Here is a 27,684-nt window from a genome sequence, read left to right on the forward strand (position 1 = left end):
TCCGGCATACTTTGATAAAACTCGTAGGGTAGACCATCCAACCCCGGCGCATCCGGCCAGTACCCCCTCTATCTCCGTGGGAGTGATCGCTCTTTCACAGCACTCCACCTCACGCCCCGAGGGCCGCGGTCCGCCGGCTAGGAAGTCCCTCCCCTGCTCCAGCGCCCCCCCCCCCCCCCCCCGAACGCGCGGGCGAAATGCTGGTGAAGAAACTTTTGCATCTCCTCCTGTCCATAGATCTTGTGTCCCTGTTCGTCAGTTAAAGACTTGATTGAAGCTTTGTTACCTCTCTGACTCTCCACTCGACGGGCCCATCCGGCAACGTTAATACCTTCTCGTTTCCCTGTGCGTTGCTTAGCTCTAACTCTGCAACCTTCGTGTTTGGAGTTAAGGTGACGGTACAATACCGTCCTTGCCGCCATCACTCCGGATGCAGAGCCAGATTCCATTGCCTCGTTTAGATTCTTAACTAAATCGTCCTCTATCCTAGACCTATCTAACCTTAGCTGATTGCTAAATCTAATGGACTCTGAATGAATGGCTCTTTTGAGGGAGTGCCACCATCTATTGTTAATGATGGTGCCACACAATGCCCTCTGTACTAACACCTTAATCCGGGTACGGAAGTCTTCATAATTCAAAATAGACTTGTTCAGCTTCCAGTACCTGGGTCCCTGTCTATGACACTTATCTAATTGCACCCTACAAGTCACAAATTTGTGATCTGTGTAAGGCACAATGTGAAACTGTGGACAACTAAACGTATCCTTATCTCTTTTCCTAATGAATATCCTATCTATATACGATCTGCGTGAGCCGTCGTTGTTACTCCACGTCCACTGTGGAACGCTGGGCTCATCCAGTCGATAACGGTCTACTAGATTAAAGCTCTCTAGTAGACCCTTGTGGCTAGGGTTCCCCTTCCTATTGGTTGAGCCAACACTGTCGAACCGCGCTTCAAGGACAGTGTTAAAGTCCCCTACTAAGACTACCGTTTTCGACGTCACTAAAAAGTGCTCCAGATTCCGAAAAAAACCCGACTGCCTACACTCATTCGGAACGTAGACAGCTACCAACCTGAAGGACTGTTTACTTACATGGGTCACATCCAGAACGACCAGCCTGCCTTCTGGGTTCAGAAAGACAGTACTTACCTGCAAGTCCAAGCTCTTCCTGATAAGGACTTCCACGCCCCTTCCTTCTCCTTGGCTAGGAGAAATAAATTTCTCAAAACCATTTAGAAGAGGTGAGAACGCTTGGGCCCCGTTCATCTTGGACTCGGTTACAATAGCTACATCCACTCCGTGTGTCGTGAGGTCGTTCAGGAGACAAATTTGTTTCCATTTCGACCCCATTCCACGCACATTCACACAACCCAGCTTTGCCATTGTCGGAGAGAGAAAAAAAAAAAACTTGCGGTTGGGACAGGGAGCATGACAGTTTAAATCTGCCTGCTTCCCCTTCTTCCTCCCTTGTGCTCGTAGCTGCAGGGCTCTTAACCGGCGTTGCCATCGGGCTCAGGATAGGTGTGGTTGCCGGGGTTATAGTAAGTTTGCCCTCCAGTATAATAACCTCCTGATAAGGTTATTTTTTAAATGTTCTTGGAGTGTTTTTTCCTTCCACTCGTCTTCCTTTATTTTTGCAAAACGACTGGTTGACTTAGTGTCTGCAGACTTACTGAATAATTTCAGTTTTGAAAATTTAAAATACATAAACACTCTATCGTTTCTCTCGTCGAATGCTACAATCTTTTCATTTTTTTTAATCAATTTTTTCCAATCTTGTTTTATGGGGTGGGGCTTGGCGAACTGTGTTCCAATGAATACAGTGCCATGGGGGTAGGGCTGGGGAATTTGTTTTGTATGTATCTCTGCGGTGTTTGCTGATTTTTTCTTTGTTTGGGGAGGGGAGTCCAGGGTATTTTCTTTTTTTCTTTTGTGTGTCTCCTGTGTAAATTCCATTTGTTCATTTTTATCTTCCGTTTCGATTCCCTTCCTTGTCGCAGTCTTGGGGTCTTTTTCTGTGTTTGAAGCACTTTGAGGAGGGGCTTCGCTGTTTTCCTTTTTTTTTTATGCAGTTCGAGCGGACGTGACCCTTTTCACCACATTTGAAACACCTAGGTCTGCGCCCCTCCACTGACACTCTCATTGTAATTCCCTCCTCAATAAATGCCCTATCGGGTAAGTTTTCTAGCACATTATTTTCTGCTTGAACGAGGAGTTTGAGCGCTTGTCCCTTCCAGTTTACCTCCTCTTTCCTTTTCATCTGCAGAATTGAGACTTTCTGCTCTATGTCGTGCAGAACCGCTGCTGCTACCCACATCATATATCCTCTTGGAATGTCTTCCACATATAGTTTCGCAGTTCTTTTGCCCATATAGGTAGGTAGTAACATGATGTCCTCACTTTTTAAGGTCATCGATGAAATCTCTCTTGCCACATCAGCCGAGTTGAAATGTGCTTCAACGGTATCGCTGCGGGCACCTCGACCGACGTAGCGAATTTTGCTCCACACCAGGGACAAGCACTTCTCTACTATTTCGTTCTTCACGTCCATTATATTTTTCTCTTTGTTACTGTAAACCTTGTATACTACTGTCTTGGCCTTTATTTCCTGTAATATCACTTGCGGCGTTACCAGTTTTATTTCGTTGCCTTCCTTTTTGACCAAGTTCCAGTATTCGAACAACTGTTCTATTTTGAATTCCACTTCCATTACGGTTCCGCCCATTGCGGCCGAAAAAGACTGTTTTCTAACCTCGATATCCTTCTGTTCGCCTTTTCCCATCACGGGAAAGTCGCTCCTCGACGCCAAGTCGAACTCCATTTCTCAAATTATGAGAACCAATTTTTCAAAAAAAATTACCCCGAAGGTAATAACAATGTTTATACACAGAATTTTCAGCCCCGTAGGGCGAAAATTACTGTCACACAACGGACAACTGTTCAATTCACGAGCAAACACAAACAACGACAAACAAAAAACAAACTCACTCAACAAAATAGGCAGCTAACTTCTCAATACGCAGATGAAAGAGGGGTCCCTAGACGAGTGACAAACCACCAGGTCGCGATGGAAGAGAAAGCTGCCTTGCAAATATATAAGAGTTTTTCTAGTAACGTCTGCCACTGATTTCGAAAAACTGACAGTAAGCATTATTAAATCTCAGAATGAGATTGAAACAGTAATCGCTTGATAATGTAAAGTATAGAAGCCATCTTAGCATGGCTAACCACATAGGGGAGGGGGTGTTACTGTAGCTTTATAGCCCCAAGAGATCGTCGTCTCCAGTTGGCTTTAGACACCATTTCAGTGCCCTTGAAGTATTTGCGAAGGGAGGCCATCCCTTCCTTGCAAGCCTGAGTGATACACTCGGACTAGTTTCGGGATTTTTGTCCCTTGTCAACGGGCGGTAACCACCAGGAGACAACGATCTCTTAGGGCTATAAAGCTACAGTAACACCCCCTCCCCTATGTGGTTAGCCATGTTAAGATGGCTTCTATACTTTACATTATCGAGCGATTACTGTTTCAATCTCATTCTGAGATTTAATAATTTATTTATTAATACATTTAAAACAAAATTAGTGACAAAAAAAATAAGAAGAGAAATTAATTATATAATGAGACATTATTACTGTTTGTGTGTTATGTTATTTATTCTTACTGTCATTGTAAAGGTTGTGAGCTGGCAGAGTCATTAGCCTGCCTGGCGAAATGCTTCACTGCATCTTGGCTGTCTTTATGTTCTGAGTTCAAATTCTGCTGAGGCCAACTTTCTAAAATTGGACTACAAAATTGGTTACTGTACAGATGTTGCAGGAACAATTCAGAATTAGCATTGAAGCCGTGGCGCTGTTGGTGTGGATAACTGTCAACGGTCGAAGTCCGGCCACATGGTGAATATTGCAGTGAAAGAATGTGAATAGCAAAGGAAAAGTTTTCAACGACGTTGCCAAAAGTTGTCAGCCAGGATTAAGACAGAAGTTCAAAACTGCAATTGGAATTAATCCCTAGTGATTTGAATGCAAATCCTCTGACATCAGTTCTCTTTCTATATTTTTATTGTTTTGAGAATAGTCCATTATGGAATATTCTAATGGTGGGGGTCACCAATCTTAGTGAGAGAGATAGTTGTTCACCAGTTTAGTAGGAGAGGTGTTCAGTGTGAGAAAATGAAATTATCAGAAGGCATTTTTGGGGGTGATTAACATAACAGAGATTTATTTAAAGTGGGGATAACACAGTGTATCAAATAAACAAAGATAATTATGATTTCCACTTGTGTATAAGGATGTGTGCAACAATAGAAATAACGACCTGCTGGAGAGATGCTGGCAGAGGAAAGCAAACTTAATGAGCAGTAAATATCCATGTGTTGTGTGAAGGAGAAAATGCAATAAGCTGTCTCCAGGTGAGTGTATAAGAAACCAATCAGTGTGTCGTTCTGTGTGACTGAAGTCAGTGGACAGTTGACGATCGCTTGTCAACTTTCCAGCTTCTAAGTTTCCGTGCCCTTCGGCTGGGCAGAGGTCGTCATGTGTATCCCTCCGCCACTAGCTTTTAAAGGGCAGAGGAGCGCAGTACCAGTGTATTGTTGTCCAGGGGCGAAATAGTTTGGTTGCCCTTCTACAACTTCATTACCCTCAAAATGGCTGGTCTTGTTCCAAAATAAGAAAGCACCATTGCTATCATTACATATTGTGTTCTATGAATAATTATTATCTATTGGTCAATATGATAATAGGTTGATACCAGTTATATCTATGTAACGTACGAGTATCTGGTTATGAGACATTTTAGCACAGTTCCTTTGGTGCTGCTTATTTTGGTGTCACCGATTCCATACTGACATCAGATGGTTTGCTGCTTCTCTTGTTCTCCCCCTACATCTGTGTGTATTTGTGAAGGCACATGGCTTAGGGGTCAGGGGATATTCGGCTCAGGATTGTAAGGTCAGGAGTTCAATTTCCAGTGGTGTGTTCTGTCCTTGAGCAAGACACTTTATTCCACATTGCTGTAATTCAAAGGGGGCAGGTTTGTCTGGGAATACTCAGCCACCTTTGATCAGATCAACTGGAATCCTGATCATCGTAACCAACAGAGGGCCAGTTATATTTGCCAAAATGAGCCCAGTCACCTCATTGCAGTGTCTCCTAGATAGACGTGTCCCTTGCTAAAAGTGATTGCAATCATTGTTTTCACCCATTGTTGAACACAATCACTTTAGGCCTCTCCTTCTCTTCTTCTCTCTCTCTCTCTCTCCTATTTACATTTATGGCACCTGCTACAATCATCATCATCATCATCACCATATTAATAAGGTGACAAGCTGGCAGAATTGTTAGCATTGCTGGGCAAAATGCTTATCGACATTTTGTCCATCTTCACATTTTGAGTTCAAATTCTACCAAGGTCAGTTTTGCCTTTCATGCTTTCATGGTCAATAGAATAAGTACCAGTTGCACACTGGGGTCCTTGTAATTGACATAATCCTTCCCCTGAAATTGCTGGCCTTGTGCTAAATTTGAATGCAGTATTATTTTTCTATATTTATAAAAGTACAACGATAATAAATCATGTTGAATTAAATTTTGGTTTTTATTTCTTTCTTCATGGAGATTAAACTGTTTTTGATCTATTTTTTCTTTCTTTCTTTTTTTTCTCTTTGCCAAAATGGGTGGGCTGATTAATGAATGAATAATATCGTTAAAAGGCCACAAATAATTGAAGTCATAGCAACAGAGAGACTGAACTGTAACCATGGAGAAATGGGAAATTCTAATGCCAAAGAACATTTAATGGTTGAGGTGTTTTAATTCTAAGAGTAACGTGGAGTAGAAGTCAGTGTGTAACAAAGTGTTTAGTAAATTATTCAACAGATGTGAGTTACTGTGTTAGAACTAAAAATGAATTGTAATTAATCATTATGAGTAGCAATAACTTTTTGAATTATGTTTTAACCCTTTTGGTACCAACCCGAGACCAACGCCTCTGCTTCTCTCCTACAAACTTGCTCTTTTCAAATGATGGGAATTAAACCCTTTTCCATCAAAATTTCATATTTATTTATGTTCCAAACTCCATCCTAAGGATAACGAAGCTATTTTTACTAATTTCTTCAATATTTTCAGTATATAGGTGCAGGCATGGCTGTGTTGTAAAAAGCTTGCTTCCTAACCACATGGTTCTGGGTTCAATCTCACTGTTGGGCAAATGTCTTCTACTATAGTCTTGGATTGACCAAAGCCTTATGGCTATATTTGGTAAGACAGAAACTGAAAGAAGCCTGTCATATATTTATGGCAAATAAAGTGAGGTCACAGCTGTAACCTGCACCAGTGTCACATAACCAACCAACTCAAAAGTACCCTTGGATTGTAGGGCAACATGCTGTGCTTGAGGTGACCTATTGAGTCAAGTACATCAGCATCAAATCACAATCAAAAGGAAAGTGAAGTTGTGGTCCCTGTGCCGGTAGCACGTGAAAAGTCCCATCCAAATGTGCCCCCGCTTTGACTGGCACGTAAAAAGTGTCATCCGATCGTGGTTGATGCCAGTGCCACCTGACTGGCCCCTGTACCGGTGGCATGTAAAAAGCACCCACTACACACTTGGAGTGGTTGATGTTAGGAAGGGTATCCAGCTGTAGAAACATTGCCAGATCAGATGAGTCTAGTGCAGCCTCCTGGCTTTCCAGACCCCAGTTGAACCGTCCAACCCATGCCAGCATGGAAAACTGACGTTAAACAATGATGATGATATATATACAGTGTACCTCTGCTTATTTGCGGTTCAGCATTCGCAGTCCCAGTTATTCACAGGTCTAATAATTTCTCACAGAAACTGCTGCATATTTGTGGAATCATAAATATTGTTTGTGATTTTTTTTATGGTTTTTTTTTTAATTTCATGGCATACATATTTTTTCACACTTTTTAAGTCTAAATTATTAATAATAATAATAATATGCTGTATTTGCCAGCACACAACACGAAACTGAACATTAATTTTATACCAGTGCTTTTCTTTTTAAATCAATGCTACATTTTGATCACAGACATTGTTCATTTCAACAGGATCATTTCTAAGGTTGGGAGCCAACATAGCCTCATTGAAATTAGGTTACTTACTGGTCCCCCCCCCTCTCTCTCTCTCATTAGTATAGTATAGATTACCGTATCTAATGGTAATACAAACTAAATATTTCAAAACCATGATTATTTTTAATCTCTGCTCAATCTCCCATTGGTGGTATGCACGTATCAGATTTTTTTATAGGTTCTTTTTGTTTTTGGGGGTGGGGGGGACTGCATCCAGTCACTCTCTCCAGTATTTTGTTGAGTGCTGTGGTTTTTGCAGCGTATTATTAAAGCCCTAAAATGCTGCCCAAACGTCCTACCCCTTTTAAGGCTTCTGGCTGTGAACCTAAGTGCTAGAAAAAGATTATGACACTCCATAAGGAGGGACAACTGCTGAATATGTTCTGGGAAAGTAAAGTTATGCTGCAGTAGGTCACTATTATGTTGTCAACAAAAGCACCATACACTACATAAAGAAGAACAAGGTGGCGATCAGTACTACCGTAGCAGTAAGTTTCTGTGAAAGTGCCAAAAAAGATAACGACAGTGAGAAACAAGCACCTTCTCAGGATGGAATCTACCTTGGCATTGTGGATCAGTGACTGCAAGAAGAAAAACATCCCCTTGAGTGGTAACATCATCTGCGAGAAAGCGTGGAAATTATAGCAGCAGTTTGAGAGAGGAGACGGAGCAGAAGGCACCAAAGAATCGCATCCAGGACCATTGACAGCACCAGAGCCCGAAGATTTTCAAACCAGCAAAGGATGGTTTGACTGTTCCTAGAAACAGTTTAAAATAAAGTGTGTTTCCTTGCATGGAGAGACAGCATCAGCCGACAGAGAAGCCACCAAGATGTACTTCAAGGACAAGGGATACAAGCCAAAACAGGTTTTCAACATGGCTGAGACTGGTTTGTTCTGGAAGAAGACGTCTTCCAGAACATGCATCAGGAAGGACAAAGCCAGAGCCCCAGGATTTAAGGCAGAGAAGGACAGAGTGATGCTGATTATGTATGGCAATGCTGCTGGCTTCATGATAAAACCAAGACTCATCTACAAGTCTGCAAACCCAAGGGCCTTCAAAAATAAGAATAAAAACCTGTTACCTGTCTACTGGATGCACAACCCCGAAGGCCTGGATCATCAAAAGTCTAACCTTGAATTGGTTCCACCAATGCCTCACCCCTGAAGCCAAGGAATACCTCCAAACTGTTTGCATGGAATTCAAGGTGCTGTTTGTTATGGACAATGCTGGTGGTCACTCTTTGGATTTGAATCACGAGGGAGTCCAAGTCAAGATCCTCCCTGCCAACACCACATCCCTCATCCAGCCTATGGATCAAGGTATGATCCATGCTTTCAAGGCACTTTACACTCAGAACTCTCTCCTTGTGGATGCAATGGATTCAGACAAGAAATTCAAGTTAAAGGAGTACTGGCATAACTTCATGATCACAACCTGCCTGTCAGTCATCCACACTGCTCTTAAAGACATGAAAAAGAAACCCTCATCATATGTTAGAAGGTGTGGCCAGAGTGTGTCCAGGACTACGAGGGTTTCTCACCTGAAGATATTCAGCACAAGACTGTCAACAATGCGGTGAAACTGTCAAGGGTACTTGGGGAAGAAGTTTTTGACATTATGCAAGATTTTTTGGAGTTATCAAAGTCTGCCAGCGAAGAGTAGAAGGAAGCACCAATTCCAGCAGAAAAGAAGGATGAGGTGGGCTTAGCAATTGAACATCTGTCTGCCCTTTTAAGGACAGCAAAGGAATTGGAAGGGAAAGCAGAAGCATGGGATCCCTATATGGTTCAGTCTCTCCAGTTTCAAAATGCCATTGATACTGCCATGCAGACATATAAAACCACTCCTCACCACCATGAAGAAACGATGACTGCAACTTCCCATCACAATGTTCCTGAAACCCATCGAGAAAGCCTTGCATGAAGATACGACGACATCCCCTGAAACACCTGAAGAAGAGGCATCACCTGAAGAGCTTTAAATTTTCTTTGCTGCGAGGTCATTACCTTCATTATTTTCATCATCATCGTCTTAAATCAATATCATTCATTATTCGTGAGTAAAACATACATTTTGCTCTATTTTTTTATTAAATTATTATTAAATATTATCTATCTCTCTCTCTATATATATATATATATAAAATCAAATCAAATCAAATCAAACCAAATCAAAATAGATGAACATCAATGGAATTTGTATCCTTGTGGTACCAGTGCCGGTGGCACATAAGAAAGCCATCTGAACGTGGCCGTAGCCAGTCCTGCATCGACTGGCCTCCGTGCTGTGGGCACGTAACAAACACCATCCGATCGTGGCCATTCGCCAGCCTCGTCTGGCACCTGTGTCGGTGGCAAATAAAAAACACCATCCGAGCGTGGCCGTCTGCCAGCCTCGTCTGGCACCTGTGTCGGTGGCACATAAAAGCACCCTCTACATTCTCGGAGTGGTTGGCGTTAGGAAGGGCATCCAGCTGTAGAAACACTGCCAGATCTGACTGGGTCTGGTGCAGCCTTCAGGCTTGCCAGACCCCAGTTGAACCGTCCAACCCATGCTAGCATGGAAAGCGGACGTTAAACGATGAATAATATATGTGTGTGACTTGCCTGGAAGCACAGTCAGTTTGATTACATACTCAGAAGATAGTGACTGAATGGCATAAATGGTAGGGCAGCAGACCAAATATGTTGCAGTGTATATTTGTCTCTCACCACCACTTGAGAATCAGAGTTAGATCGTTTATGTCCCCACAACTTAACAGTTTGGCAAAAGAGACCTACAAAATAAGTGCCAGATTTTAATTTTTAAAATTATTTACTGGGGTCGATATATTCATCTAAACCCTTCAAGGTGGTACCTCAGCTTGGCTGCAATCCAATGACTGAAACAAATAAGATAGAATATATGTAGTGCAGTGGTTTTCAACCAGGGTTCCGCCAGTACCGTGCAGGGGTTCCGCAAGAAGTTACAAAACTGCTAAAATCGGCAGTAATTTTTAAGTCTCCTGTGCAGATATGTGTGCATAAGACTATTAAATTATTGCACAGGGGTTCCTCGAGCCAGTGGAATGTTTCCTTGGGGTTCCACTCCAGCAGAAAGTTTGAAAAGCACTGATGTAGTGACACTAATTATGAACATCATCAACATGGCTGAAGAGAAAATACCTTGCAGTTGAAAAACTTTGGTCATTTGAGATTACCCAAACAATTTGTAGACAAAAAGCTTTCTCTGGAGAGAGTTTAAAATTTAAAATCAGTTTATAACACAGTGTCTGTTAGATTTTAACTTGATTAGAGAAATGTTGTGGCCGTTGCCAGCCTCGTCTGGTCTCCGTGGTGGTGGCACGTAAAAAGCACCCACTGCACTCACGGAGTGGTTGGCGTTAGGAAGGGCATCCAGCTGTAGAAACACTGCCAGATCAGACTGGGCCGGGGGCAGCCTTCTGGCTTCACAGACCCCAGTTGAACCGTCCAACCCATGCTAGCATGGAAAGCGGACGTTAAATGATGATGATGATGATATATATATATATATATAGGCATGGGAGTGGCTGTGTGGTAAGTAGCTTGCTTACCAACCACATGGTTTCGGGTTCAATCCCACTGCGTGGCATCTTGGGCAAGTGTCTTTTGCTATAGCCTCGGGCCGACCAATGCCTTGTGAGTGGATTTCGTAGACGGAAACTGAAAGAAGCCTGTCGTATATATGTATATATATATGTATGTGTATATGTTTGTGTATCTGTATTTGTCCCCCCCACCATCGCTTGACAACCGATGCTGGTGTGTTTACGTCCCCGTCACTTAGCGGTTCGGCAAAAAAGAGACCGATAGAATAAGTACTGGGCTTACAAAGAATAAGTCCCGGGTCGATTTGCTCGACTAAAGGTGGTGCTCCAGCATGGCCACAGTCAAATGGCTGAAACAAGTAAATGAGTAAATATATATATATAATAATAATAAAATTATATATAAATATATGCATATATACATACATATATGTACATACCTACATCTATATGTATATATACATGCATATATGGGTACAGGACATCAAAATTCCTTGTGTTGTATGTCTTGTGCTCTGTTCTTTCGTTGTTTGAAAAATAGTTCGATTTCATGTTTTTGTTTCTATGTTTTCGTTTCTCATTGTGTTCAACGTTTTTTTGATGTCCTGTACCCATATAGATATAGATGTAGATATGTACATATATATTTATATATTTTATTATTATATGATCGAACGCCACACATCCTTTTCCAAGTAAGTTTATATATATATCTATATATATATATCATCATCGTTTAACGTCAGCTTTCCATGCTAGCATGGATTAGACTATTTGACTGAGAACTGGTGAACCAGGCTCCAGTCTGATCTGGCAGAGTTTCTACAGCTGGATGCCCTTCCTAATGCCAACCACTCCATGAGTGTAGTTGGTGCTTTTACGTGCCACTCACACGAGGGCCAAACACGCAGTTCTGGCAACGGCCACACTCAAATGTTGTTTTTTATGTGCCACCTGCACAGGAGCCAGTCCAGCGGCACTGGCAACGACCTCACTCAAATATTTTTTATCAGTATCATTATTATTATTATCATTATTGTTGTTATTATTATTATTATTAGGATTATTATTATCATTATCTTTATTATTATTATTATATTATTATTATTATTATCATTATCATTATTATTATTATTATTGTTATTATTACTACTATTATTGTTGTTATTATTACTATTATTATTGTTGTTATTTTTATTATCATTATTAATATTATTATTATTATTATTGTTATAATTATTATTATTATTATCATAATCATTATCATTATTATTATCATTATCATTCTCACTATCATTATTATTTTTAATATTATTATTATTTTTCTTATTATTATTGTTATTGTTGTTGTTATTGTTATTATTATTATTATCATTATTATTATTAATATTATTATTATATTAATACTATTATTGTTGTTGTTGTTGTTATTATTATTATGATAATTATCATTCTTCTTATTATTATTATCATTATCATTATTATTATTATTATCATTATTATTATCATCATCATTTTTATTATTATTTATGATTATTATTATTATTATTATCATTATTATCATTATCATTATTATCATTATCGTTATCATTATTATTATTCTTAATATTATTATTATTGTTATTGAGTGAGCGAGCAGAGCATGCCATCAAAGTGACACTGGGGTAAAATATACGAAGCCCCATATACCCATCATGACTGCCCGTCTGATAAGGGTACACCAGGCACATGCATCACAACCATATGTGCGCGACATGGTGATCTCATATCAAGATAAACAGCACATGACCTTGAAGGTTGGACCCAGTTAGAATTTTCTTCAGGTTGAGTAGCCCATCCCGCTCAAAAGGTCCCTGAATAAGGGTTGTTTAAGGATGTTGAACGAACTGCCCATGCTTCCAGTGGTGAATTATTCAAATCCCAAACAATCCCTCTCAACACATGGCTAAGATGCTCCCCCACTACTTCTGCTCGTGATCAGAGATGCACATATCGTCAGCCACTAAGGGACATGCTCAACTGGTTAAGGTCAAACAACTGACAAGCAAATCTGTGGTATTGAGCAGAATATTTGCTGTAGCCCATCTTTTATACCAAGACAAAATAATGTACATGATAACACTTCCAATCAGTTAAGATCAGAAGCCATTATTATTGATTGATTGATTCTAGTTTCAGCTCATGAGCTGTGGCCATGCTGATCATTATTATTATTACTATTAATACTATTCTTCTTCTTCATCTTATTATTATTATTAATATTATTATTATTATTATTATTATTATCATTATCACTATTATTATCATTATCAATATTATTATTATTCATATTATTATTATTATTATTATCATTATCATTGATCTCTTGCGGCACCGTCTTTGATCACTGTCGGCACCCTCTTTGATCTCTTTCGGCACCATCTTTGATATATGTCGGCACCCACTTTGATCTCTGTCGACAGGCTCTTTGATCTCTTTCGGCACCATCTTTGATATATGTCGGCACCCTCTTTGATCTCTGTCGGCACTCCTCTTTAATCTCGGTCGGCTCGCTCTTCAATCTCTGTTGACACCCTCTTCGATATCTGTCGGCAACACCTTTGATCTCTGTCGGCACCCTCTTTGATATCTGTCGGCGCCCACTTTGATCTTTGTCGGCACTCCTCATTGATCTCTGTCGGCACGCTCTTAGATATGTGGAATGTCAGGAATGACTGGAATGTCTGGAATATCTGTCGGCACCCTCTTTGATCTCTGTCGGCACTCCTCTTTAATCTCTCGGCACGATCTTTGATCTCTGTCGGCACTCCACTTTAATCTATGTCGACTCGCTATTTGATCTCTATCGGCACCCTCTTTGATCTGTCGGCACATTCTATGATCTCTGTCGGGTCCTCTTTGATCTCTGTCGGCACTCCTCTTTAATCTCTGTCGGCTCGCTCTTTGATCTCTGTCGGCACCCTCTTTGATCTCTGTCTGCCCCCACTTTGACCTCTGTCGGTACTCTTTAATATCTGTCGGCAGGCCCTTTGACCTCTGTCGGCGATCTCTTTGATCTATGTCGACTCCTTCTTTGATATCTTTCGGCACCATCTTTGATACATGTCGGCACCATCTTTGATCTATGTCAGCGCCCTCTTTAGACTCTGTCGGCACCCACTTTGATCTCTCTCTACTCTCATCTTTGATATATATCGGCACTCCTCTTTAATCTCTGTCGGCTCGCTCTTTGATCTCTGTCGGCACCCTCTTTGATATCTGTCGACACCCACTTTGATATCTGTCGACAGGCTCTTTGACCTCTGTCGGCACTCCTCTTTAATCTATGTCGACACCCTCTTTGATCTATGTCGGCAGACTCTTTGACCTCTGTCGGTGCCCTCTTTGATCAATATCTGTCGGCACCCTCTTTGATTTATGTTTGCACCATCTTTGATATCTTTCGCGACCCTCTTTGAACTCCTTCGGCACTCCTCTTTAATCTCTGTCGGCACTCTCTTTGATCTCTGTCGGCACGATCTTTAATCTCTGTCGGCACCGTCTTTAATCTCTGTCGGCACCCTCTATGATCTCTTTCGGGACCGTCTTTGACCTCTGTCGGCTTTTTGATCTCTGTCGACACCCTCTTTGACATCTTTCGGCATGCTCTTTGATCTATGTCGGCACTCTTCTTTGATCTCTTTCGGCACCCTCTATGATCTATTTCAGGACCGTCTTTGATCCCTGTATGCACGCTCTTTGATCTATGTCGGCACTCTTCTTTGATCTCTGTCGGCACGCTATTTGATCTCTTTCGGCTCCCTCTATGATCTATTTCAGGACCGTCTTTGATCTCTGTATGCACGCTCTTTTATTTCTATCGGCACGCTCTTTGATCTCTATCGTCAGGCTCTTTGATCTCTGTCGGCACGCTCTTTGATCTCTTTCGGCACCCTCTATGATCTATTTCAGGACCGTCTTTGATCTCTGTATGCACGCTCTTTGATTTCTATCGGCACCATCTTTGATCTCTGTCGGCACGCTCTTTGATCTCTTTCGGCTCCCTCTATGATCTATTTCGGGACCGTCTTTGATCTCTGTATGCACGCTCTTTGATTTCTATCGGCACGCTCTTTGATCTCTATCGTCAGGCTCTTTGATCTCTGTCGGCGCCATCTTTGATCTCTGCCGGCACGCTCTTTGATCTCTGTCGGAACCCTCTTTGATCTCTGTCGGCACCCTCTTTGATCTCTGTCGGCACGCTCTTTGATCTCTGTCGGCACCATCTTTGATCTCTTTCGTTATCCTCTTTGATCTCTGTCAACACTCCTCTTTGATCTCTTTCAGCACGTTCTTTGATCTCTGCCGGCACGCTCTTTGATCTCTGTCGGCACCCTCTTAGATCTCTTTCGTTATCCTCTTTGATCTCTGTCAACACTCCTCTTTGATCTCTATCGGCACGCTCTTTGATCTCTGTCGGCACCTTCTTAGATCTCTTTCGTTATCCTCTTTGATCTCTGTCAACACTCCTCTTTGATCTCTTTCGGCACGCTCTTTGATCTCTGTCGGCACCATCTTTGATCTCTTTCGTTATCCTCTTTGATCTCTGTCAACACTCCTCTTTGATCTCTTTCGGCACCCTCTTTGATCTCTGTCGGCACGCTCTTTGATCTCTGTCGGCACCCTCTTAGATCTCTTTCGTTATCCTCTTTGATCTCTGTCAACACTCCTCTTTGATCTCTTTCGGCACACTCTTTGATCTCTGTCGGCACTCTCTTAGATCTCTTTCGTTATCCTCTTTGATCTCTGTCGGCACCATCTTTGATCTCTTTCGTTATCCTCTTTGATCTCTGTCAACACTCCTCTTTGATCTCTGTCGGCACGCTCTTTGATCTCTGTCGGCACCCTCTTTGATCTCTGTCGGCACGCTCTTTGATCTCTGCCGGCACAATCTTTGATCTCTGTCGGAACGCTCTTTGATCTCTGTCGGAACCCTCTTTGATCTCTGTCGGCACGCTCTTTGATCTCTGTCGGCACCCTCTTTGATCTCTGCCGGCACGCTCTTTGATCTCTGTCGGCACCCTCTTTGATCTCTGTCGGCACGCTCTTTGATCTCTGTCGGCACCCTCTTAGATCTCTTTCGTTATCCTCTTTGATCTCTGTCAACACTCCTCTTTGATCTCTGCCGGCACGCTCTTTGATCTCTGTCGGCACCCTCTTTGATCTCTGTCGGTACGCTCTTTGATCTCTGTCGGAACCCTCTTTGATCTCTGTCGGCACCCTCTTTGATCTCTGTCGGCACGCTCTTTGATCTCTGTCGGCACCCTCTTAGATCTCTTTCGTTATCCTCTTTGATCTCTGTCAACACTCCTCTTTGATCTCTTTCGGCACCCTCTTTGATCTCTGTCGGCACTCTCTTTGATATCTGTCGGCACCCTCTTTGATCTCTGTCGGCACGCTCTTTGATCTCTGTCGGCACCATCTTTGATCTCTTTCGTTATCCTCTGTCAACACTCCTCTTTGATCTCTTTCGGCACCCTCTATGTTCTATTTTGGGACCGTCTTTGATCTCTGTCGGAACAATCTTTGATCTCTTTCGGCACACTCTTTGATCTCTGTTGACACGCTCTTTGATCTCTATCGTCAGGCTATTTGATCTCTGTCGGCGCCATCTTTGATCTCTGTGGGAACCCTCTTTGATCACTGTCGGCAGACTCTTTGATCTCTGTCGGCACTCCTCTTTGAGCTCTGTCGGCACGCTCTTTGATATCAAAGTATTAGTAGAAGTCGTAGTAGTAGTAGTAGTAATAATAATAATAAAAATAATAAGAATAATGATGATAATATTTATAATAAAAATAATAATAATGATAGTAGTAGTATTAGCAGCAGTAGTAGTAGTAGCAGTAGTAGTAGTAATAATAATAATAATAGAAATAGTAGTAGTAGTAATAGTGATAGTAATAATAATATTAATAATAATAATAATAGTAGTATTAGTATAAATAGTAATAGTATTAATAATAATAATGATAGTAGAAGTAGTAATAGTAGTAGTAGTATTAGTAGTAAAAATACTAATGATAATAATATTAATAATAATAATAGTAGTAGCAGTAAAAGTCATAGTAATATAAATAATAATGATATTAATAATAAACATAATAATAATAATTGTAGTAGTAGTATTAGTAGGAGTAGTAGTAGTAATAGTAATATTAATGATAATAATAATAAGAAGAAAAATAATAGTAGTAGTAGTAGTAATAATAATAATAGTAGAAATATTAGTATAGTAGTAGTAGTAGTAGTAGTAGTAGTAGTAATATTAGTAAAAGTAATAATAGTAGTAGTAGTACTAGTCATAATAATAATATTAATAATAATTATAATAATAATAATAGCAGTAGTAGTAGTAGTAGTAATAATAATAGTTGTTGTAGTAGTAGTAGTAAAAGTAATAAAAATAATATTAATAATAATAATAGTAGTAGTAGTAATAGTAATAATATAGTAGTAGTTGTAGTGGTGGTAGTAGTAGTAGTAATAATAATGATAATATTAATAATAATAATAAAGATAATAGTAGTTGTAGTAGTAGCAGTAGTAGTAATTGTAATAGTTAAAATAATAGTAATAATAATCATAGTATTAGAAGTAGTAGTAGTAGTAGTAGTAATAATAATAACAATAATAATTTTAATATTATTAATAATAGTAGTAGTTGTAGTAGTAGTATAAATAGTAATAGTAATAATAATAGTAGTAGTAATAGGAGTAGTAGTACTAGAAGTTGTAATTGTAGTAGTAGTAGTAATAGTAAAATAATAATGATAAGAATAATAATAGTAGTAGTAGTGATAGTAATAATAATAATGATAATGAAAATAATAATATTAGTAATAGTTGTAGTAGTAGTAGTTGTGGTAATAGTAATTGTAATAATAATAATATTAGTAGTAGTAGTAGTAGTAGTAATATTAATAGTAATAGAAATATTAATAGTAATGGTAATAATAATAATAGTAGTATTAGTTAGTTAGTTAGTTAGTTAATTTGGCTCAAAAGCAAATAGCAAGGCCATGTAGGGGGACATGGAGTTAAGTACAGGGTGGTGTTCATGTAAAGAGTTCAGGCCACTTGAGGTCCAGGGAGGCTTTGAACAAAGCGGTCGTCGGCATCTTCACCATCTCGTCTGGCAGCTTGTTCCACGGATCCGCAACCCGGACGGAGTAAGCTCCTCTCCTTCGATTGAGATGAAATCATTGCAGGTAGAGCTTTTCGGAATGACCCCGCAGCCGACGCTCCGGAGCAGGAGTGAAGAACAGCTCTTTCGAGAGGTTACACTTCCCACTTATGATGTTGTGGGCGAGAATGAGATCACCACGGCGGCGGCGTTTTTCAAGAGAATAAAGGTCGAGCGTCCTCAGCCTTTCTTCGTAGGACAAATTTTTGAGACCTTGAACCAGGCGGGTAGCCAGCCTCTGGACTCTTTCGAGGTGCTGTATGTCTTTGAGGAGATAAGGAGAAGAGGCTTGAATCCTATACTCCAATATGGGTCTCACCAGCGTGACATAGAGTGGCAGGAATATGGCTGCTGTGAGCATTCCGAATGACCGTCGAATCAAAAACAGAATTCCGCGCACTTTGTTGGCAGCATGGACGCACTGGGCCGAAGGCGAAAAGGAGGAATCCACCAAGATACCCAGGTCCTTTACCTGATCGGTCCTCTCCAGCAGCAGCAGACGACCCGGCTCGAAATCAAGTTGAGTTGCAGGAGTAGAGCCGACAGGCAGATGACAGCACTTTGACACGTTCAGACACAGGTCCCAATCGTTAGACCACTTCCAAATTTGGTGGAGGCATCGACGAAGATCCTCTATACTACCGCGAGGAGCGACCAGTTTGATATCGTCGGCAAATAGAAGGGTGTGTTGCGTGAGGTCGTCGGGCAAGTCATTTATGAAGACTAAGAACAACAAGGGCCCAAGCACTGAACCTTGAGGCACGCCACTGCCCGCACTGGAGACGTCGGACCGCGAACCATTAACTTGAACTTGGAAGGAGCGATCTGAGAGGAAGGCACCAACCCATCGTACAATATCCGGATGGAAACTATATGCTTGAAGCTTGACAAGTAGTAGGCGGTGGTTTACCGAGTCAAAAGCTTTGGCAAAGTCCAATAAAACGATGTCAACAGCATCACTATCATCGAGGATGCGCGTCACCAATTCTTCCATTACTAGTAAGTTGGTCAAGCATGATCTCTTCGGCACGAAGCCGTGTTGGGAATCAGTGATCGAGGCTGTGCTTAGGAGGTGGAGCATCATACTTTTCTTAAGGATGGTTTCGAACATCTTGCTGATTATTGATGTAAGGGAAACCGGTCGGTAGTTAAGCGGGTCTTCGCGGCTCCCTTTCTTGAAAATTGGGCAGATTATCGCTGTTCTCCAGTCTGCAGGTATAGCACCCGTCGCCAATGACATATTGAATAGTCGTGTTAAGGGCTCGCAGATGACCGGAGCCAACGCTTTGATAACCCGTGGGTGTATGCCGTCAGGGCCGTGACCCTTGTTGACATCGAGGCCTTGAATAACACGTTTGACTTGGTCCCGCGTGATGATCAATCGAAGCATTGGAGGTACCGATCTATCAAATGGAGGGGGTTCACGACCATCATCTTGTTTGAAAATAGTTGAAAAAGCCTCGGCAAATAGTTGACTCTGTTGATAAGGGTCCTCAATCGATACGCCTGTTGAGTCTACCAACGTTGCAATCTGGTTGTTCAAGCGGGAATTCCGCTGGACATGGGCAAAGAAGGTTTTTGGATTGCTACTGGCACTTGCCGCGATTTTGTATTCATAACTGAAGCGTTCTTTCTTTTCAATTTTCACGGCTCGGTCTCGTTGAGTTTTGTACACCTCAAAAGCTGCAGTCGAATCCAGATTTTTGAATTCAGCCCAAGCAATATCTCTGAGTCGACGTTCTCGTTTAACCTTCTTCGTCACCCAGGGCTTGTGTTTCTTCCTCTTGGGAAGTCCAACAGGAACTGCCTGGTCAGTCAAACAGATTACATATGCTTTGAGGGATGACCATAGTTCGTCAACTGAGGACAACGTATTGTAGTAGTAGTAGTAGTAGGTTAGAGTTAGTAATAGTAATAATAATAATAATACTAGTAATAATAATAAGAATAGGAATAACATTAATAATAAAAGTAGTAGTAATAGTTGTTGCTGTAGTAATAATAATAATAATAATCATAATGATAATATTAATAGTACTAATTATAATAATAATAATAATGGTAGTAGTAGTTGTAGTAGTAGAAGTAATAATAATAATAAGAATAGTAGTAGTAGTAGTAAAAGTAGTTGTAGTAATATTAATGATAATAATAAGAAGAATAGTAGCAGTAGTAGTAGTAATAGTAATAATAATAATATTAATAATGGTAGTAGTAGTAGTAGTAGTAGTGGTAGTAGTAGTAATAGTAATTTTAATAATAATAATATTAGTAGTAGTAGAAGTAGTAATAATAATATTAATAATTATAATAATAATAATAGCAGTAGTAGTAATAACAATAATAATAATAATATTAAAAGTAGTAGTTGTAGTAATAGTAGTAGTATTAGTAGTAGTAGTAGTAAAGGTAATAGTAATAATAATAATAATATTAATAATAATAATAGTAGTTGTTGTAGTAGTCATAGAAATAGTAATAATAATTATAATATTAATATTAATAATATTACTAGTAGTAGTAGTAAAAGTATTTTAAAAAGAAATAGTAATAATAATATTAAACATAATAATAATAGTAGTAGTTTTAGTATTAGTAGGAGTAATAGTAATATTAATGATAATATTAATGATAATGATAATAAGAATAATATTAATAGCAGTAGTAGTAGTAATAATAATAATAATAATAGTAGAAATAGTAGTAGTAGTAATATCAGTAAAAGTAATAATAATAATAATATTATTAATAATAATAATAATATTTATAATTATAATAATAGCAGTAGTAGTAGTAGTATTAATAGTTGTTGTAGTAGTAGTAGTAGTAGTAGTAAAAGTTAATGGTAATAATAATAATAGTAGTAGTAATAGTAATAATAATAGTAGTAGTAGTAGTAGTTGTTGTAGTAGTACTAGTTGTAGCAGTAGTAGTAATAGTAACAGTAATAGTAATAATAATAATAATAATAATAGTATTAGAAGTAGTAGTTGTAGTAGTAGTAATAATGATAATAATAATTGTAGTAGTATTAGAAGTAGTAATTGTAGTAGTAATAGTAAAAATAAGTATAATAATAGTAGTTGTAGTATTATTACTATTACTATTAATATTTCAATAACTATTACTGTTAATACTACTACTATTTTTATTACTATTATTATTATTATTACTATTACTACTACAACTGCTACAACTAAACTACTACTACTACTACTGTTATTATTATAATAATAATAATTATTATTATTATCATTATTACTATTACTACTACTACTGCTACTACTACTATTACTATTATTATTATAATTATTATCATAATTATTATTATTACTATTAATATTACTACTACTACTACTGCTACTGTTAATACTATTATCATTATTAGTATTACTATTACTATTACAATTAGTAATGCTATTACTACTACTACTAATACTACTACTACTATTATTATTATTATAAATATTAATATTTCTATTAATAATAATAATATTAATAATAATAAGAAGAATAGTAGTAGTAATAATAGTTGTAGTAGTAGAAGTAGCAGCACTAGTAGTAGTAGTAGTAATAGTAATAATAATAATGATAATAATAATAATAACAATATTAATAGTAGTAGTCGTAGTAGTAGTAGTAGTAATAATAAAAATAATTATAATAATGATAATATTAATAATAAGAATAATAATAATGATAGTAGTAGTTGTAGTATTAGTAGCATTAGCAGTAGTAGTAGTTGTAGTAGTAGTAGTAGTATTAGTAGCATTAGCAGTAGTAGTAGTCGTAGTAGTAGTAGCAGCAGCAGCAATAGTAGTAGTATTAGTAGTAGTAGGAGTAATAGTATTATTATTATCCTTATTATTATTATTATTGTTATAATCATTATTATTATTATTATTATGATCATTATTATTATTATTATTATCATTATTATTTATATTATTATTATTATTAGTATTATCATAATTATTATTATCATTATTATTATCATTATTACTATTATTTTTTTATTATTATTATTAGTATTATTATTATCATTATTATTCATAATATTATTATTATTATATTTATCATTATTATTATTATTATTTTTATTATTATCATTATCATTATTATTATTATCATTATCATTATTAATATTATTATTCTTATGATCATTACCATTATTATTATTATTTATATTATTATTATTAATATTATTATTATTATCATTATTATTATTATTAATATCATTATCATTATGATTATTATTACTATTGTTGTTATTATTATTATTATCATCATTATTATTATTGTTATTATTATTAGTATTATTATCATTATTATCATTATTATTTTCATTATTATTATTATCATTATCATCATTATAATTATCATTATGATTATTATTATTATTATTAATAATATTATCATTATTATTATTATTATTATTATTATTTTTATTATTATCATTATTATTATTATTATTAATATTTTTATCATTATTATTATTATTATATTATCATTATTAATATTATTATTATTAATATTATTATTATTATTATTATTTTGATTATTATTATGATTGTTATTATTATTATTGTCATTATCATTATCTTTATTATTATTATTATTATTATTATCCTTATTATTATTATAATCATTATTATTATTATTATTATTATTATTATCATTATCATTATTAATATTATTATTATTATTATGATAATTATCATTCTTATTATAATTATTATTATTATTTATATTTTTATTGTTATATTATTGTTATTATTATTATCGTTATGATTATTATTATTATCATTATTATTATTATTAATATTATCCATATTAATATTATTATAATCATTATTATTATTATTATTATCATTTTTATTAATATTATCATTACCATTATTATTATTATTATTATGACCATCATCATTGTTAATATTATTATCAATATTTATTCAAACAAGGGAATCTCGCACCCCCACTCAGCTCAAAACAATATCTGTTTTATCATGATTTCCTGGTTATTTCCCTTCATCAGCACAGACTACACAGATATCATTTTGAGCTGAGTGGGGGTGCTAGATTCCCTTGTTCAAAAATATAAGCACACAGATCGTGTTGTATAGCCAGCTGGAGACGATGTCTCCTGGGGCTAAATTACAGCAACATTCGTCCTAAACCAGGACTGCCATATTATGTTGGTAAACAATCTTTACTACAAAATACTGTTGCTGAATATCTCGTGTTGTGAGATTTAAAAATAGTAATTTTCTAAAATTTAAATTGTTTAGCCACCCAAGGGTGGTGGATCATTTTAGTATTAGGGGTGAATTGTAAGTGTATAAGGAAGGACCAGTGGGGGGTACATCTGTGCTGGGAAAATAATAAAGTGTCTTTATGTATTTATAAGAATGAACCCTTTTAACAAAAGCTATATTTATCCAAATATTATCTTTGTTTTCATCCTGGGTATTTTCTGGTTGGTTCTCATCATCATTTAACGTCCAAATCTTGACTATTGTTAAAAGATGTGTTGTTGTTGAAGGATAATACTCCACTTCATATTGTTGCTTAGACTGTTGGAATCTTCCAGAAAGTGAAAACTGAGGTATTGGATCATCCTTCATAGAGGCTTAGCCTTATTCCTTTGGATTACCATCCATTGCTTCCATTCAAAGATGTCCATCAATTTGTTACTGTCCAAGAAGTGAACACAGAAATGCCTACGGTGGTTCATCACACACTCAAACCCCACTCTTTTTTCTCTCTCTGTCTCTTAGAGGCGGAGAGTAAAAAGAGACAACCACCAAGGAGGGTGAAATGTTTCAAAAGGCAGGGGTTATGTTGGAAAAGGATTTACTCATACTTCGAAGACATCTTTTGTTCTGCAATGAATTATTTTTTTAAAAACAAAACCACTGATCACTGAACACTGCTTTGGGAAGAACATGGAGCAGCCATGGTTATTGTAATGAAAGCCATTTAATTGAAGCTTCAAGTTTAAACATGAATGAAAACGAGTTGAGGAAAGTCGTGTTTAGTCGCTGCATTTGCAATTAATTTTTCTGCCAGAGAGAAAAATAATACAAGTCCGTTGCAGATGACTGCAATGACCGAATGGAAGCAGAATCACCGTTACAAGCATTTGGAGTTGTAAGATTTGTATTTATTTCAAACAGAACCAATCAGAAAAGACCTGTTTGATATAAATCAAACTTGTTGGCCATGCTGGAGCACTGCCTTGATGGGTATTAGTCAAACTCAGTACTTTTCCTATCGGTCTCTTTTGCCATACTGCCAAGTTACAAAAATATAAACAAACCAACACCGGTTATCAAGTGAATGTGGGAGCACAATAACAAACACCATATATGTATATTTATCATGATGGTTGTCCACACAGTTTCTGATTACTAAATGTAATCACAAGAATTTGGGGTATGAATCGGTCCAGGGCCACAGTAGAGGACACTCGTCCAAGGTGCCATGCAGTGGAACTGTACCAGAAACCACGGGAGAGAGAGAAGTAACCTTCTTCACTACACAGCCTTTGTTTCATTAAATTTTGAATATAATGAAGAATTTATTAAATTAACTTTGTTGTTATTGAGCTTCAGTTTGGAACAGAAATTAATTTTGATGGAGGTTTTAAATTAAATCCTTTAAAACAGGAATTTTGAAATGTAGAACCAGGAGCAATGCCAGGTGGGTTGGTAACAATTAATTTAATTCAGAAATATTATTGTTTGTGTTTAATATAAGGCTATATTTTTTTTTTTGTAAATGATGAAGAATTCTACCAATATATCACTGGTATTTTTTTTATGAGGCGGTCAGCTGGCAGAAACGTTAGCACGCCAGACGAAATGCTTAGTGGTATTTCGTCTGTCTTTACGTTCTGAGTTCAAATTCCGCCGAGGTCGACTTTGCCTTTCATCCTTTCGGGGTCGATTAAATAAGTACCAGTTATGCACTGAGGTCGATATAATCGACTTAATCTGTTTGTCTGTCCTTGTTTGTCCTCTCTATGTTTAGTCCCTTGTGGGTAGTAAAGAAATGGGTATTTTTTTTATGATTATAGAGATGAAAGCCAAAATTAAGTTCAGATTTGAATTCAGGAAATTTCTGCTATCACACTGTCCACTCTGGTCTGCACTTAGATTATATCATTTCAAATATGCTCTCCTAACAATATTCCTAGCAAGGACCTTTCCATGGCCCTTTGCACCTTAGCCATTCAATGTTCTTCTCTCTTCATAGTAGCTCACATTTCCCTTGAGCACAGGTATATATATATATATAGCCAGTGGCGCGTAAAAACCACCATTTGAGCGTGATCGTTGCCAGCATCGCCTTACTGACACATGTGCCAGTGGTATGTGAAAAATAAACATTCGAGCGTGGTTGTTGCCAGTGCCGCCTGACTGGCTCCTGTGCAGGTATCACGTAAAAAACACCTTTTGAGCGTGGTCATTGCCAGAACTGCCTGACTGGCCCTCATGCTGGTGGCACATAAAAAGCACCCACTACACTCTTGGAGTGGTTGGCATTAGGAAGGGCATTCAGCTGTAGAAACACTGCCAGATCAGACTGGAGACTGGTGCAGCCTTTTGGCTCGCCAGTCCTCAGACAAACCATCCAACTCATGCCAGCATGGAAAGCGGATGTTAAACAACGATGATGATGATGATGATGATGATACATCATCTCAATAGAATGCCATGTTGAGTCCCTTTCGGCTATTTCCTGCCTTCAAAGGATTAACTAATCTGGTTTTATATCCATCCCCCCCACCTGACCTACTGCAACATATTCCCCAGTCACATTCATTTATTCATATTGGGGAATTGATAACATAACACGCATACCTCTCCTTCACAGTAGTAGTAGTGGTAGTGGTGGTGGTGGTGGTGGTAGTGGTGAGTATCAGGGGATTGTTCTATTCTACTTTTTCACTTTAAACACAAGTCATACTTTCACATATTTTCTAATTAACCCTTGATCACTTTTTGTGAGTTACACTTTGCCTGGACAAATTGAGTTCTCAATTGTTGTCACTATCACATGCACAGACTGTGTGTGGAAGCTATGTATGTGTGTATATGTGTATATATATAAGATACATATATAACCATGGTATAACTGCTAATAAAAATAACAAGGTAAAAGTTTTTATTTTTCATTTACTTGGAAATTGCTATTAAACCGTGGTTTTGGCCGTGTTGGCTGCTATTTCTAGCATGTAAAAATTACCTGTTAAAGGTTAGTTTTCTTTTGTGTTTAAATGTACACTATTTTAAAATGTGTATGTATGTATGGCTGGCTTCCGTGCCGGTGGCACGTTAAAAGCACCAACCAATCATGGCCGATGCCAGGCTCCCCTGGCACCTGTGCAGGTGGCACGTAAAAAGCACCCACTACACTCATGGAGTGGTTGGCGTTAGGAAGGGCATCCAGCTGTAGAAACACTGACAGATCAGACTGGGCCTGGTGCAGCCTCCTGGCTTCCCAGACCCTGGTCGAACCGTCCAACCCGTGCTAGCGTGGAAAACGGACGTTAAACGATGATGATGATGATGTATATATATATAATGTGTGTGTGTGTGTTTGTATATGTAATCAATTCAACACTTCAATATTGATAAATCGATTCTTTGAAGCAATGTTTATTTAGTGTCAGAAAAAGAGTGAGGTTGGATTAAACTGACAGAGAAGCTCCTCTTCCTTCTCCTCTCCCACTGCTTTCATCTCAAAATAACTTTTCGCTGTCACCAGTCAATCCTGGAGGTGACAACTTAAGACTACATTAATAAGGTAGATCTCGTCCTAACACTTAATCCAGATAAGGATTAATGGAACAAGGAAAACTTAATCAAGAGAGATGTCTTTGTAGAATGCTTTGTAGCTTATCAGTAGCCACTTAGTGCTGTTAGGTTTTGTCTCTTGTCAGGAATCCAGGCCATTGAGTGAGACAAACTGTCTACCATACACCACCACCACCACCACCACCACACATACGTCGTCGGGGTAAACAGAAAGACAGCTAAATAAATAAGGAAAGCAAAGCGTTGGGGGATATTTGCTCAACTATTTTCTTAATCATCACAAAGGAAATAATTAAAATGGTGGTGGAGGAGGATTGAGTCAGCGAGAGACAGAAAAATAGTATTTTTCACTCCAATATTCTACTTACATTTACTTGTATTTAAGGTGGTGAGCTGGCAGACACGTTAGCACGCTAGACAAAAAGCTTAGCCGTATTTCGTCTGTCTTTACGTTCTGAGTTGAAATTCCCACCGAGGTCGACTTTGCCTTTCATCCTTTCGGGGTCGATTAAATACGTACCAGTTACACACTGGGGTTGATGTAATCGTCTTAATCCCTTTGTATGTCCTTGTTTGTCCCCTCTATGTTTAGCCCCCTGTGGATAATAAAAAAATAAATATTTTACTTGTATTTTATAATTATGAGAAAGAAAGTGTATATATGCATGTTTGTATGTGTGTGTGTGTGTTGCTCCTTGTTATGGTTGTGGAGACGAGTGTTACCATCTGAAGTGATGTCACTCATTTGCAATCTTCCATGAAATGCATCTCTGGTCATGGAGGGAAATATTAACTTCCTTGGAAACAGTGGTGGGTGGGGAGGAGGGCTGGTGGCAGGAAAGGCATCCTGCCTTGGGGGGGGGGGAGAAAAGAAGCTGATTAGATAATGCACAAACACTACACCTGGTATGGCTCTATACACCCTTTCCTCATCATTTAGCATCTGCTTCCCATGATGGCATG

General features: G+C 38.0%; 1 protein-coding gene across 1 annotated transcript in view; it reads left to right on the forward strand.

The window, feature by feature from the left end:
• LOC115215765 overlaps nt 1-27,684 on the forward strand; it is a 68,377-nt gene that overhangs the window by 32,728 nt on the left and 7,965 nt on the right. The window contains exon 8 of the mRNA XM_036505723.1: nt 18,474-18,479. Within this exon, the coding sequence (XP_036361616.1) occupies nt 18,474-18,479 (6 nt within the window). The remainder of the gene's footprint in view (nt 1-18,473; nt 18,480-27,684) is intronic.

Source organism: Octopus sinensis, linkage group LG9 (assembly GCF_006345805.1).
Source record: "Octopus sinensis linkage group LG9, ASM634580v1, whole genome shotgun sequence".
Taxonomy (NCBI): Eukaryota; Metazoa; Mollusca; class Cephalopoda; order Octopoda; family Octopodidae; genus Octopus; species Octopus sinensis.